This window comes from Oncorhynchus mykiss, chromosome 22 (genome assembly GCF_057628025.1).
Source record: "Oncorhynchus mykiss isolate SJ-2025 chromosome 22, ASM5762802v1, whole genome shotgun sequence".
Classification (NCBI taxonomy): Eukaryota; Metazoa; Chordata; class Actinopteri; order Salmoniformes; family Salmonidae; genus Oncorhynchus; species Oncorhynchus mykiss.
In genome coordinates, this window is record NC_143043.1 from 6,121,340 (window position 1) to 6,137,208 (window position 15,869).

General features: G+C 40.2%; 1 protein-coding gene across 6 annotated transcripts in view; it reads left to right on the forward strand.

The window, feature by feature from the left end:
• LOC110501259 (cell division cycle 16 homolog (S. cerevisiae)) overlaps window positions 1-15,869 on the forward strand; it is a 34,874-nt gene that overhangs the window by 12,405 nt on the left and 6,600 nt on the right. For all 6 annotated transcript variants that reach the window (XM_036958518.2, XM_036958521.2, XM_036958517.2 and 3 more), the window contains 9 exons: window positions 5,925-6,065; window positions 6,519-6,678; window positions 7,479-7,573; window positions 9,817-9,950; window positions 11,091-11,170; window positions 11,300-11,349; window positions 11,686-11,759; window positions 13,412-13,537; window positions 13,767-13,919. In XM_036958518.2, the coding sequence (XP_036814413.1) occupies window positions 5,925-6,065; window positions 6,519-6,678; window positions 7,479-7,573; window positions 9,817-9,950; window positions 11,091-11,170; window positions 11,300-11,349; window positions 11,686-11,759; window positions 13,412-13,537; window positions 13,767-13,919 (1,013 nt within the window). The remainder of the gene's footprint in view (window positions 1-5,924; window positions 6,066-6,518; window positions 6,679-7,478; window positions 7,574-9,816; window positions 9,951-11,090; window positions 11,171-11,299; window positions 11,350-11,685; window positions 11,760-13,411; window positions 13,538-13,766; window positions 13,920-15,869) is intronic.

Consider the following 15,869-nt stretch of genomic DNA (forward strand, 5'->3'; position numbering starts at 1 on the left):
GGACGTACGTACACCACAATGTATTTTCCCATAGATAGGGTAGCTAGACACCATCTACAAGGCTTCAATACACCAGCTATGTAAGTTGATGTCCCCTAATTATTAGGTGGTTTGTTAGAAAGTTAATGTTGGAATCTGTGTGTGTGTGTGTATTTATGACAGCATACAAGACAGCTTTTACTTTTCACAATATGGCATATCATTATCACTACAAAACATGTATTTTTTTTTTTTTTTTAATATACAAATTAGAGCTCTAAATACAGACCAAAAACAGTTGTGTGTTTGAAGCTTTTTGCTAATCTATTTTTACAAAGATGAGATAGTTAGCAAACCTGGCTGAATTGGTTATCTGCATAACTAAAATATGTAATTATCATTAGGCATATTCTACCTATTATTAAAACCAGTGGATCTGGTTTGTGGCCGTGTTGGGAAATGGTTAACCTATGGTTAAATCCACAATAGCTAGGCATCATTGTTTACACTTCTCCTAGCTTTGTCAACTTGTGTGCACTCATTATGAAGGCATTTTGCAAGAATGGGTACCTCTTTGCTGGATGTAATGCATTCCTATGGGATCTCATAGTGCAATGTATGGGACAGGTTTCACATCAACATTTTATTGTATCATATTGCATATCATTTTAATGATTATGTATCAGTGAATGTTTCTAGAACATTTTCTAAGTGTTTCAGGGGCGGCAGGTAGCCTAGTGTTTAGAGCATTGTAACCGAAAGGTTGCTGGATCGAATCTTCAAGCTGACAAGGTAAAAATGTCATTCTGTCCCTGAACAAGGCACTGTTCCCCGTTAGGCCGTCATTGTAAATAACAATTTGTTCTTAACTAACTTGCCTATTTAAATAAAAATAAACAATTTAATGTAATTGAAATGGCTACAAAATGTGTAAACACTTTTCTGGTAATTATTTAGCGAAATACGTATAACTTGCATGGGCCATCATTTTGGGTTGTCCTCATTGTAACACATTTTAAGCAATTATTGGTCTTATTACACCAATTATTTATTCAGTTATGGCCATGCAAAATCAATGCCGTTTCTTCCCATTGAAAGGAATGGCGGCCATCTTTGAAATAGGCTGCTAGGATTGATTGACAAAATCTATGATGACTATATATACAGTGCAGGTCGGAAGTTTACATACACCTTAGCCAAATGCGTTTCAATTCAGTTTTTCACAATTCCTGACATTTAATCCTAGTAAAAAAGTCCCTGTCTTAGGTCAGTTAGGATCACCACTCTATTTTAAGAATGTGAAATGTCAGAATAATAGTAGAGAGTGATTTATTTCAGCTTTTATTTCTTTCATCACATACCCAGTGGGTCAGAAGTTTACATACTAATTGAGTGTATTTGGTTGCATTGCCTTAAACTATTTAAACTTGGGTCAAGTGTTTCGGGTAGCCTTCCACAAGCTTCCCACAATAAGTTGGGTGAATTTTGTCCCATTCCTCCTGACAGAGCTGGTGTAACTGAGTCAGGTTTGTAGGCCTCCTTGTTCGCACACACTTTTTTTTAGTTCTGCCCACAAATTTTATATAGGATTGAGGTCAGGGCTTTACCACTCCAATACCTTTACTTTGTTGTCCTTAAGCCATTTTGCCACAACTTTGGAAGTATGCTTGGGGTCATTGTCCATTTGGAAGACCCATTTGCGACCACGCTTGAACCTCTCTGGGATTTGTGGGATGCTAGCGTCAACAGCCAGTGAAATTGCAGGGCGACGAATTCAAACAACAGAAATCTCATAATTAAAATTCCTCAAACATACAAGTATTATATACCATTTTAAAGATAAACTTCTTGTTAATCCAACCACAGTGTCCGATTTCAAAAAGGGTTTACGGCAAAAGCACACCATGCGATTATGTTAGGACAGCGCCTAGCCACAAAAACCATAGACATTTTCCAGCCAAGGAGAGGGCTCACAAAAGTCAGAAATGGCAATTAAATTAATCACCAACCTTTTGATCTTCACCTGGTCTCCCAAGATGCCATGTTACACAATAAATGTTTGTTTTGTTCAGTAAAGTCTCTCTTTATGTTCAAAAACCTCTGTTTAAATTGCCGCGTTATGTTCAGTAATGCATTGTCTCAAATAACCGGTGAAATTGCAGAGAGCCAAATCAAATGACAGAAGTACTCATCATAAACATTGATGAAAGATACAAGTGTTATATATAGGTTTAAAGATAAACTTCTTGTTAATCCAGCTGCTGTCAGATTTCAAAAAGGCTTTACGGCGAAAGCAAACCATGCTATTATCTGAGGATAGCACCCCATCAAACGAACACAGACCATCATATTTCATCCCGCCAGGCGTGACACAAAAGTCAGAAATAACGATATAATTCATGCCTGACCTTTGAAGATCTTCTTTTGTTGGCACTCCAATATGTCCCATAAACATCACAAATGGTCCTTTTGTTCGATTTAATTCAGTCATATCTCAAATGTCCATTTATTTGGTGCGTTTGATCCAGAAAAACACCAGTTCCAACTCATGCAACATGACTACGAAATATCTAAGTTACCTGTAATCTTTGTCCAAACATATCAAACAACTTTGCTAATACAACTTTAGGTATTTTTAACGTAAATAATAGATACAATTTAAGACAGGATAAACGGCGTTCAATAGCGGATAAAAACAAAGTAGAGCGCGCTTTCTTTTTCTTTGATTAACTGAATCAAGCAATTATGGGGATTTGAAGGAGAGAGAAAAAGGAGAGAGAAAAAGAGTGCACGAGAGAAATATACATCTGGGTGAATTTGTCAGCTATGCTTATTCTAACCCTAGCCTTGCCCCAAACTGCTGCTCTCATGGGTCAGAATATAATAATGTAATTACGTCGAGGAGGTCTTTGTGGATTATCCGCGTGGACCATTCAGGCTGCTCAATGACTCACTTCTCCCGCGCAAGTCTTTGGTTGTCCTCATAATGTCAGTGTCCTTTTGGCTTAGGAGTCTGTTCCTTCGCCCTTGCTCTGGAAGGGCTCTTCTGAGGACAGACAGCTCTGTAGCTCAGAGCTCACAGCATAGGAATGAAACAGTGTAGATACCAAGATTCGATGGGGAGTGGAGGCTAGGTGGTTCGACTTGAATTCACCCGCTTAGACACAGCTACTCATCCGTAGCTTGGATAGAAAAAGCTTTAGTTGAAGACAAACTTGTTGCGTTTTGGGTTCGTTGACTTTTTAGACCTTGGCTGCAGCTTGGGGTCACTTAATCTGATCTGTAAATTCTTCACTCACAGGTTTTATACCCTTGGGTCAGAAGTGGGCATTACCGCCTTTAGGGCAATTCTCTGGGCGTACCAAGTTAATGAGGGCAAGGTCTAGATTTTACTCAAATCCAATTTTAGACAACTAACTTCACATTTCATCTTTACCAAAACATACTCTTTGATTTGGACATTTTCCATACAACGTACAATGTATAAACATCAAACATATACTAGGTAAACTGTTGACGTTACAATGTTTTTGTAATAAAGTCATCTATTAACCTTTTAATAACAAAACAAATTACATACATTTTCATATTTCATCTATCGTCATGACCACCGTGGCTGATGGAAACCATTGTCCCAAAGTCCCTTTAATTCATGTTTAATGTTCTGAGGCTGGTTCTCCATAGTAACAGAACAAAAGCAATTAGTCTGTGGCCTAAGATTGACCATGGGCGTGAGGGGTCATAAAACCCCCACATCTTCAGACCCCTAGATCTCTCCTCCTCTGTTGGAGTTGAGAGATAATCTGTAGGGTTGTGGTCTCCTGTAACCTGATCAGGACAGTCATGATATATGCATATCCTAGCTTCTGGGCCTGAGTAGCAGGTAGTGTACTTTGGCCACGCTTTTCTTCCGTACGTGAAAATACCACCCCCTAGCCTAGAGGTTAACTTTCCTTCCTCATGATGCCGTCTAGTTTGTGAAGTGCACCAGTCCCTCCTGCAGCAAATTACCCCCACAACATGATGGTGCCACCCCCGTGATTCACGATTGGGATGGTGTTCTTCAGCTTGCAAGCCTCCCCTTTTCCCTCCAAACATAACGATGGTCATTATGGCCAAACAGTTCAAAAACCTTGACTGATTTTTATGAGTCAGTCGATTATCATAACACGACATGGTAAAATTTGCAATTGGAAATCACATCAAATTGCAGGAAATTAACTTTAAAATTATGACCTTCTTTTCAACCCATGTCAAAATATGCAGAATTGAGGGGAATGAGCTTAAAAATAACTCTGTTATGGCCTCCAAGTAGTGTGACTGGTTTGGGGTTGCACGAGGTGGGTTTTGTTACGAAGACAATCATTTAAAATATCCATCCGGACCTTTGCCATCTAGGAAATGTGTGACCGGACCTTCTCAAATAGTAGTTGAGTACCCCTGATCCAGGGTACCTTGTGGTAATAGAGCACATCCCAATATTGTCCAATCTGGTTCGATATAGTCCAAAATGCATATGTGTATTACCTTTGATGCCCCAAAGGTGAGCCAGTAGAGATGTCATTACCATTACAATTGTTTCATATCTTAAATGTGATGTTTTATAAATTGAACATATCAAATTGCCTTAGTTTTTGAAGACTGTTCCCTGATAATACAAAATTACGTTTCATACCCTGATCCTGTTGGCTCAACTAATTGCATGGGGGTCATAAACGTAATCACATCAAATTGTAGGTGTAGACCTGAAATGCTTAGATACAAGTCCTTCACCAACAATGCAGACATTTTTGTAAAGTGTTTGCTAATAAACCAAATAATGAACTAAGGTAAGAAAAAAAGTAACATAATAAAATAACTTTGACACCATTTACAGGGTGTACCGAGTCAATGTGCTGCGAGGGTACAGGTTAGTCGAGGTAATCTGTACATGTAGGTAGGGGTCAAGTGACTTTGCATAGACAATAAAAAGCAGGTAGTAGCAGCGTGTAAAAATAAATAAAAACCATTTGATTAACTGTTTAGCAGTCATATGGCTTTGGGGTAAGAAGCTGTTAGAGGCTTTTGGACCTCGACTTTGTACTCCGGTACCGATTGCAGTGTGGTAGCAGAGAGAACGGTCTATGACTAGGGTGGCTGGAGTCTTCAACAATTTTTAGGGACTTCCTCTGATACTGCCTGTTATGGAGTTCCTGGATGGCCGGAAGCTTGGCCCCAGTGATGCACTGGGCCATACACACTACTCTCTGTAGCGCCTTGCGGTCAGATTCCGAGCAGTTGCCATACCAATCGGTGATGCAACCAGTGCTCTCGATGGTGCAGCTGTAGAACTGTAATTGGTTAAGAGCCTGTAAACCGGCAGCCAAGGCCCTCTGGTGCCATTATTCCTTGCGAACATATCATTCATATAATGCAGTGATGGCCATGTATCGGAGGTAGCTAAATGTGGCTATCATACCAACATATAATCCACAGACATGACCGTTAATGAAAATCATCATTAGACTTTGCCTCCCCAAAGTGACCCTCTGGCCCAAGGACTATGTGACCGTTGTCGTGTCTATTAGACACTTTTTTATTTCCCTTTTTTATTTTTTTAATGGTACAAAAGCTGTAGGCTCACCTCCCCCCTCCCCCACACTTGTATTTTAGCTATACCTTAATATGTTCTTTTGAACATGTTTTCTCTCACTATTTGTTTACTTTCCACTCTGTTTTACTTACACTTACAGACTAGACAGGTACAAGTTCATCGTATTTGTGCTGTTATTCCCCAATATGGTCATTTAGCCGCTTCTTCCTAGCCAAATGGTCTTACAGAACTGCCAGCATATTAATTATGTGGCCTATGCAGGAATCAAACCTACAACCCTGAGTTTACCAGCACCATGCTCCTAACTGACCTGACCCATTGAAAGCACTAACCTATTGTTTGTTTTGTGCAGTACGCTGCCAAAGAGTTCCAGCAGGCCTTAGACATCCTGGACATGGAGGAGCCAGCCAGCAAGAAGCTGCTGGACCAGAGTGTCAAAGAGGACCACGGGATACAACAGTCGCCCAAGGACTGGGAGATGAGCCCTGCCTCTGTGAGTCTCACAATAGGGTCCATTTTGTTTTTGTGGCCCTGTAATTCCATGTTTGTGTTCAAGCCTCTTAGTGTGATTAAAAACATAAATAAATCCCCAGTTCCTTCACATTTATGGTGTTGTGGTTACAGGTTAGCTATAGTATTTGCATACTGTATTGTGGGTGACCAATATGGCAACACCGTATTCAAAGACCCCATGGCTGCATTTTCATGAATTGTTCCTTTTGAACGCGATACATTTTCATTTTTGTAGTAATCATCGTCATATTATTAAAGGGGTCTGTCGTTCACCCAGTAGCCACATTCATACAAAATTAATGTGTGGGTCTTTATGTCAGTGGCCCCTGGAGGCTTCCCCGACTGATGCTGCTTCAGTGGTCCTGACCCCTGTGGTCTCACATCTCTCTTTAGCTCCCTCTCTCTTCCTCATTTCCCACTCACCCCCTCTCAGATCGACAGTTCTATTTGTCTGTTGCGGGGGAAGATCTATGATGCTATGGACAACCGGCCTCTGGCCACGTCCAGCTACAAAGAGGCCTTGAAACTGGACGTGTACTGCTTTGAAGCCTTCGACCTTCTAACGTCCCATCACATGCTGACCGCTCAGGAAGGTGAAACTTATGGGTTTTGCACGTGTGTAGCAGGACTAATATAGATTATTTTGTGCCATTTGTTTTTAATAACGATACTGTACTTACTGATGTTTCTGTAGGGTAAATGTAGTTGTACCATGTATGCTATGTAGGCAGATGAGTGTGTATAGTGCATTCGGAAAGTATTCAGACCCCTCGACTTTTTACACATTTTGTTACTTTACAGCCTCATTCCAAAATTGATTAAATCGTTTTTTCCCCTCATCAATCTACACACAATACACCAAAAACTATTTTTTTTTGAAATTTTAGGAAATTTATAAAATAAATGAAATATAGTGATGCACTAATATGACATTTTTGGCCGATATCTGATATTTTCCTTGCCAAAAAAGAAATGATACCGATAACCAACCTTTCGGTTACTGGCCCAACGCTCTATCCACTAGGCTACCTGCCGCCCCAAAATCTGCAGAGAAGAATGGGAGAAACTCCCCAAGTACAGGTGTGCCAAGATTCTAGCGTCATACACAAGAAGACGCAAGGCTGTAGTCGCTGTTTAAAGTGCTTTAACAAAGTACTGAATAAAGGGTCTGAATACTTTTGTGATAGTTAAGTTTTTTTCTAAAAACCTCTTTTTGCTCTGTCATTATTGGGTGTTGTGTGTAGATTGAGGGAAAAAAACAGATTTTTGTCAATTTTAGAATAAGGCTGTAACGTAACAAAATGTCAAAGGGTCTGAATACTTTCCAAATGCACTGTATATATTTTTTACCCAAGCCCCCCATTTGAAGACCGGTCATTTTTGTGTGTAATAGAAAAGGACTTTCTGGACTCACTTCCTCTGAGCCAACAGTGCACTGAGGAGGAAGACGAATTACTTCACTTCCTGTTTGAGAATAAATTGAAGAAGGTACGTCCACTGTTATCCTCCATGTCAGGACATCAATTCTGTTCAGATTCCGATGTTACTTTTCCGTTTTTACACAGTCGATGTTGATCACAATGTTGTTTCTGTACTTGAATACCCAGGTCATCATAGGGCTGTGGTAAAATTATGCGTGACCATTGAGTCACGGTCATCTCCTCTTACGCACTCCGGACAAGCTTTGGTAGTACCCAACTTGCTACTTAACATCAGGCCCCGATTGTCCCTCTAACCACTCTGACATCAATGCAAAAGCAATCGGAAATCACATCCAACACATCAAAACAGAATCTTGCTTTTAAAACTCACTTAAACTGTGATGATCAATTTGAAGAAAGAAGTTCAACGGCAGGGTGAAACTGAGTGCAAAACATGGTTGTGGATTCTGTTTCAAAGCCTAACGCAAAAAAAAATGAAAACGCCTTCTAAGGTGATGATCAATTCAAAACACCCATACACATATTAGAGATTATGCATAGGGTTATGAGGCCAAGCCAGAAAACAAACCTGAATGAAAATTATGATTAAGCCGTTCTAAAATACATATTACACATGGCAAAAAAAATCCTAATCAAACAGATTTTGGGACATAATTGGTCTTGCCTATACTCCAATTAAACACATTCGAGTAATCGCATTTGAGTGTGAATTATTATTATTATTATTATTATTATTATCATCATTTCATTTTAATATTGACTATGTTATGTTCAAATTTATGTCCATGTCTAGGAGAGAATGTATAGCCTTTGACGACGCGGTTGGTTCATTGCTTTTGCAGGGTGGCTCAGTTAGCTAGTTAGTTTAGCTTAGTTATTATACTGAATTTCTATTTGATTTTGAAGTAAAAGGAATTTAAAAACAAATATTTTCAAAAATAATTGGATGACACATTACCTTTTTTAGCTATACAGTATATATCGCCACCGTGTGTTTCCATCTCTCCTTGCGCTCCTTTATTCCTTTATGGAGTGCACAGAGGGGTTGTCAACAATTTTAAATATTTTGTAGTGAAGAAATTTTACTGTCGACGTTCCCGAACAGATTTCACTTTCCAAATGAATCACTGGGTAGCTGCAGAAACTGGGTTGGAGAGCCCATGGCATACAGTTTGGGCGGAATATCACCTGTCACGCAGCGAACGCATGCTCCTCAAAACAGTGGTTGAGGCGTGGAGTGGAATAAGTGTGTTCACATTTTACTTCGCAGCTGCTCGTGTTATGCACATGCACACCACTGTAAAACCGAAGTAGCGCCATCATTGAAAAACGGACTGGCGGGAAAGGCGCACGCCTCCGTTCACTATTCAGTTGTAAACAGATTACTTTTTTATTTTTTATCATTTGATAATGGGATGTTCTAATTTGACATATTAGTGAAGACAAGATTAAATGAAGTATAGTCTGAGTGAAAATATGATAGAACAGCTGTGCAGCCTGCGGCAAGCATTTTTTGCAATTTGTTAAATCATCAATAGCCTATAGTCGCATCATGCAGCCCATGTCTTGATTTTCTAAGACATTATCATTCACAACTGAAGTTGCCAAATAACTAAATATAGGACCTGTTTCAAAGGGTCACTTTCATGCTCAACGTAGCCACGTATGTGCACTCTCTCCAGAATGGGAAAATATCAATTTCATTCATGTTAAGTTGAGTATCATTGTTCTTACTATAAAATCATATAATATTAAATAATGGCACGTGACTTCTAAGCATATCTTGTCTGCCAAATGAACAAGCCAGATAACATACAGTAGGCAGACTCGTTTTCTGTTCTACTGAAATACATTTTCTTTGTATCATGTTTCTTTAGACCTGACTAAAATAAATCATGGAGTTATCGTGATGTTGTATATTAAATTGATAAATCAGACTTTTTTAAATAGTCAATATTCCAAAGGCACGCATCAGCCACTTGGTATGCGTGGAGGCCTAGAGGCTTAACTTGCTTATGTTAACGGTCATTTACCGTGAGACGAACAGTTTTTTTGTGTGACAATAACCGGCAGAAAGAATCTCACAATCGCCACAGTAGGTCATCGCCAATCATTTTGGATTTTGCCCTATAGTTCAGAATGAACCATATTACAATTAATCCTATTGTCGTATTGGTCATCTACAGCTGCCCTTGTCAGTCAACCAGTAACCATGACAGCATAACCCTAAAATGTTCTCCCCCCCCCCCCCCTTTTGTCCCTCCATCCCTTCCTCTTTCCTTCCCTCAGTATAACAAACCCAGTGATATGGTGGTCCCAGAGATGGTCAACGGTCTCCAGGACAACTTGGATGTTGTGGTCTCCATCGCAGAGAGGCATTATTACAACTGCGACTTCAAAATGTGCTACAAACTCACATCCATGTAAGTTTGATAACTAATCGCTGGCCCACCTTAACCTTTTAACTAGAAATACATAGACTGGCTCCTCTTGAGATGTATTGGCAGTCTGCTGGTGGTAATCTGCAAAACTAACCTTTTTTGTTTGTTTATAACCTCAGTCTAAGTACCCCCCCCCCCCCCCCCCCAACAGCGAAGCTAACATATGGAATGGTTTTAAGATGGTCATACCAAGGATCATTTCGCTATTTGATTTTGAATTTTAAGAACCCTTCAGGTATAAAAACAAATATATTATTTGATGAAATATTGAATTTGGCCTAACTACTATAGCCCATAGAAGCATTGAAAAATCATAAGGTTTTGAAATGTCTGTCCTATATTTAGGAGATATGACATTTTTGGGGGACACGTATTTAACGAATTGTTGGCACAAAACTACTTCAGTTCGTTGGTATGGGTTACTTTAAGATGAGTCTGCAGGTGTTAAAACGGCCAAACCTTTTTTTTTGTTCATAAGATCTTATGATATACACTTGAGTGTACAAAACATGAGGAACACCTTCCTAATATTAAGCTGCACCCCCTTTTGCCTTAGAACGGCCTCAATTCATCGGCCATGGACTCTACAAGGTGTTGAAAGTGTTCCACTGTGATGCTGGCCCATGTTGACTCCATTGCTTCCCACAGTTGTCAAATTGTCTGGATGTCCTTTGGGTGGTGGACACATCTTGATACACACGGAAACTGTTTAGTGTTGAAAAACCCAGCAGCGTTGCAGTTCTTGACACAAACGGTGCCCCTGCAACTAATAACCCCTTCTAAGGCACTTACATATTTTGTCTTGCCCATTCACCCTCTGAAATGCACACACACAATCCATGTCTCAATTTTCTTAAGGCTTAAAATTCCTTCTTTAACTTGTCTCCTCCCCTTCATCTACACTGATTTGAAGTGGATTTAACAAGTGACCTAAATAAGAGATCATAGCTTTCACCTGGTCAGTCTGTCATGGAAAGAACAGGAGTTCTTACATGTTTTGTACACTCAGTGCATGTCTGTTGGAATATTATTCTCTCAGCTCAGTTCTGTGAATAGGGTATAAGTTGCATACTTATAATTTGGCCCCGTCTACATATCACCTGAATGTTTTGTTTCTTCAAGGGTGATGGTGAAAGACCCATTCCATGCCAACTGTTTACCTGTTCATATAGGAACACTGGTGGAGCTCAGCAAAGCAAATGGTAATACGGTTGATGCTCTCCTTTTAAGTGTGTTTTATTAATACATACTCATGAAAGATAAATGTACATCTAAATTGTTTGGAGAGAGAAAATATGTACCATGATTCTCTGCTCTTTATTCCCCTACAGAACTGTTTTACCTTTCACACAAGCTTGTGGACCTGTATCCCAACAACCCAGTAAGTATAACCCCTGCTTTGTTTCCCACTACTTTCCTCTGCTATGAGTATACCCGCCACAGGAGGCTGCTGAGGGGAATACTGCTCATAATAATGGCTGGAGAAAATGGAATGGCATCAAACACCTACAAACCACGTGTTTGATACCGTTCCACTCATCCTGCTACCAGCCATTACCCTCCTCCCCAATTAAGGTGCCACCAACCTCCTGTGATACCCCTCTATACTTGCATCTTGACATTGCATATGTCCAAGCTCTGATTGGTACAGTATGTTTTTTTTTAATGGATTTAATATTTGACCACTAACCAAATGGTAAGCATTGTTTTCATCCAGGTCTCTTGGTTTGCTGTGGGATGCTACTATCTAATGGTCGGTCACAAAAATGAACACGCTCGTAGATATCTCAGGTACCAGATACCATGTTCTTATTGCCAGGCCTTATTCAGCAGTCAGATGTTGATATCCAAATATTTTGATTCATTCACTTGCTGATGAATCAAATCTACACATTGCAAAGTACTATATACAGTACCAGACTAAAGTTTGGAGACACCTACTCATTCAAGGGTTTTTACTTTATTTTTTACAATTTTCTACATTATACAATAATAGTGAGGACATTAAAATATGAAATGACACATATGGAATCATGTAGAAACCAAAAAACGTGTTCATAAAATCAAAATATATTTTAGATTCTCCAAAGTAGCTACCCTTTGCCTTGATGACAGCTTTGCACACGCTTGGCATTCTCTCAACCAGCTTGACCTGGAATGCTTTTCCAACAGTCTTGAAGGAGTTACCACATATGCTGAGCACTTGTTGGCTGCTTTTCCTTCACTCTGCAGTCCAACTTATCTCAAACCATCTTAATTGGGTTGAGGTTGGGTGATTGTGGAGGCCAGGTCATCTGATGTAGCACTCCATCATTATCCTTCTTGGTCAAATAGCCCTTACACAGCCTGGAGGTTTGTTGGGTCATTGTCCTGTTGAAAAATAAATGATAGGATGGCGTATGCTGGTTAAGTGTGCTTTGAATTCTAAATAAATCAGTGTCACCAGCAAAGCACCATCACACCACCTCCATGCTACACGGTGGGAACCTCACATGCAGGGATCATCCGTTCACCTACTCTGCGTCCCACAAAGACATGGCTGTTTCAACCAAAAATCTCAAATTTGGACTCATCAGACCAAAGGACAGATTTCCACTGGTCTAATGTCCATTGCTCGTGTTTCTTGGTCCAAGCAAGTCTTTTCCTCTTGTTGGTGTCCTTTAGTAGGGGATTCTTTGCAGCAATTTGACCATGAAGGCCTGATTTCATGCGGTCTCCTCTGAACAGTTGATGTTGTTTGTTACTTGAACTCTGTGAAGCATTTATTTTGGCTGTAATTTCTGACGCTGGTATCGAATTAACTTATCCTCTGCAGCAGAGGTAACTCTGGGTCTTCTTTCCTGTGTCGGTCCTCATGAGAGCCAGTTCCATAATAGAGCTTGGTTTTTGCGACTTCACTTGAAGAAACTTTCAGTTCTTGAAACGTTCCGTATTGACTGACCTTCATGTCGTAATGTAATGATGGACTGTCATTTCTCTTTTGCTTATTTGAGCTGTTCTTGCCATCAAATGGACTTGGCCTTTTACCAAATAGGACTATCTTCTGTATACCACCCCTACTTTGTCACAGCACAACTGATTGGCTCAAACTTATTAAGAAGGAAAGAAACTCCACAAATTAACTTTTAACAAGGCACACCTGTTATTTGAAATACATTCCAGGTGACTGACTACCTTACTAAGCTGGTTGAGAGAATGCCAAGTGTGCAAAGCTGTCATAAATGTGGTTACTTTTTTGGTTACTACATAATTCCATAGTTGAAATGTCATCACTATTATTCTACAATGTAGAAAATTAAGAAAAAGCCTGGCATGAGTAAGTGTCAACTTTTGACTGGTACTGTATTACTTACATATTAATAATAATATTTACTCTGCATTCGTTCCGTGACTGAGTAGAATATCTCTTATTTACACTAACATCCTAATTCTGTCTCGCGCAGCAAGGCAACAACTCTGGAGCGGACGTACGGTCCGGCATGGATCGCCTACGGTCACTCGTTTGCGGTGGAGAGTGAACACGACCAGGCCATGGCTGCTTACTTCACCGCTGCGCAACTGATGAAGGGGTATGTACTGTTATTGAACCCAGACTCCCCTTCCACACACGCACATGGACACCCAGATACCCCCACAGAACAGAAAGTTATTTTCAATGACGGCCTAGGAACAGTGGGTTAACTGCCTGTTCAGGGGCAGAACGACAGATTTGTACCTTGTCAGCTCGGGGATCTAACCACTAGGCTACCCTGTTGCCCCAATTGACCCCTAACCTTTGCTCTCATCTCTTCTGTCCAGGTGCCATCTCCCTCTGTTGTACATAGGGCTGGAGTATGGCCTTACTAACAACTCTAAACTGGCCGAGCGCTTCTTCAGCCAGGCCTTGAGCATCGCACCAGAAGACCCCTTTGTCATGCACGAGGTGGCCGTGGTAGCCTTCCAGAACGGAGAGTGAGTAACACGCAGAATATTATTTTTGCATGGTCTCTATGCACACTCACAGGTCCCTGCACACTCAGGCACACTGACACTGACACTCCAACACAAACACTCACTACTTAATTTGCTCACAGTCATAATATGCACATACATTTATACTGACTCTACACACACGCATACCCACTGACATCCAATCAGCATATACGCTGCTGCTACTCTGTTTATCATACAGTTGAAGTCGGAAGTTTACATACACTTAGGTTGGAGTCATTAACTTGTTTTTCAACCACTCCACAAATTTCTTGTTAACAAAATATAGTTTTGTCAAGTCTGTTAAGTCATCTACTTTGTGCATGACACAAGTAATTTTTCCAACAATTGTTTACAGTCAGATTATTTCACTTATCATTCACTGTATCACAATTCCAGTGGGTCAGAAGTTTACATACACTAAATTGACTGTGCCTTTAAACAGCTTGGAAAATTACAGAAAATGATGTCATGGCTTTAGAAGCTTCTGTTAGGCTAATTGGAGGTGTACCTGTGGATGTATTTCAAGGCCTACCTTCAAACTCAGTGCCTCTTTGCTTGACGTCATGGGAAAATCAAAAGAAATCAACCAAGACCTCATAAAAAAAATTGTAGACCTCAACAAGTCTGGTTCGTCCTTGGGAGAAATTTCCAAACGCCTGAAGGTACCACGTTCATCTGTACAAACAATAGTATGTAAGTATAAACACCATGGGACCACGCAGCCGTCATACCGCTCAGGAAGGAGACGCGTTCTGTCTCCTAGAGATGAACGTACTTGTGTGAAAAGTGCAAATCAATCCCAGAACAACAGCAAAGGACCTTGTGAAGGTACTTTTGTATCTATATCCACAGTAAAACGCGCCCTATATCGGCATAACCTGAAAGGCCGCTCAGCAACTTTTTGGAGAAATGTCCTCTGGTCTGATGAAACAAAAATGGAACTGTTTGGCCACAATGACCATCATTATGTTTGGAGGAAAAAGGGGGAGGCTTGCAAGCTGAAGAACACCATCCCAACCGTGAAGCACAGGGGTGGCAGCATCATGTTTTGGGGGTTCTTTGCTGCAGGAGGGACTGGTGCACATCACAAAATAGATGGCATCATGAGGTAGGACAATTATGTGGATATTTTCAAACAACATCTCAAGGCAAAGCTTTGTTGCAAATGGGTCTTCCAAATGGACAATGAGCACAAGCATACTTCCAATGTTGTGGCAAAATGGCTTAAGGACAACAAAGTCAAGGTATTGGAGTGGCCATCACAAAGCCCTGACCTAGAAATGTTGTGGGCAGAACTGAAAAAGCATGTGCAAGCAAGGAGGCCTTACAAACCTGACTCAGTTACACCAGCTCTGTCAGGATGAATGGGCCAAAATCACCCAACTTATTCTGGGAAGCTTGTGGAAGTCTTTCCAAAACGTTTCACCCAAATTAAAACATTTCAAGGCAATGCTACTGAATACTAATTGAGTTTGTATACTTCTGACCCACTGGGAATGTGAAAGCTGAAATAAATCATTCTCTCTACTATTATTCTGACATTTCACATTATTAAAATAAAGTGGTGATCCTAACTGACCTAAGATTGGGAGTTTTTACTAGGATTAAATGTCAGGAATTGTGAAACTGAGTTTAAATGTATTTGGCTAAGGTGTATGTGAACTTCCGACTTCAAATGTTTATCCTGATGCCTAGTCACCTTACGCTCACACATATCTACCACTCTCAATCCAATATCCTTTCACATTGTAAATATGGTACTGGAACTGACTGACTGTGATGCTTGCTTTCTCATGTGTTTTTGTTGTTTTTAGAATTACATTATTTGGTATTTCACCATACTTGTACATGGGACATTTATAACTTAAGATGATACCAGTGTTGCAATATTTTTTTCCATGTCGAAAATGAAAACGCAAAGCAGACCAA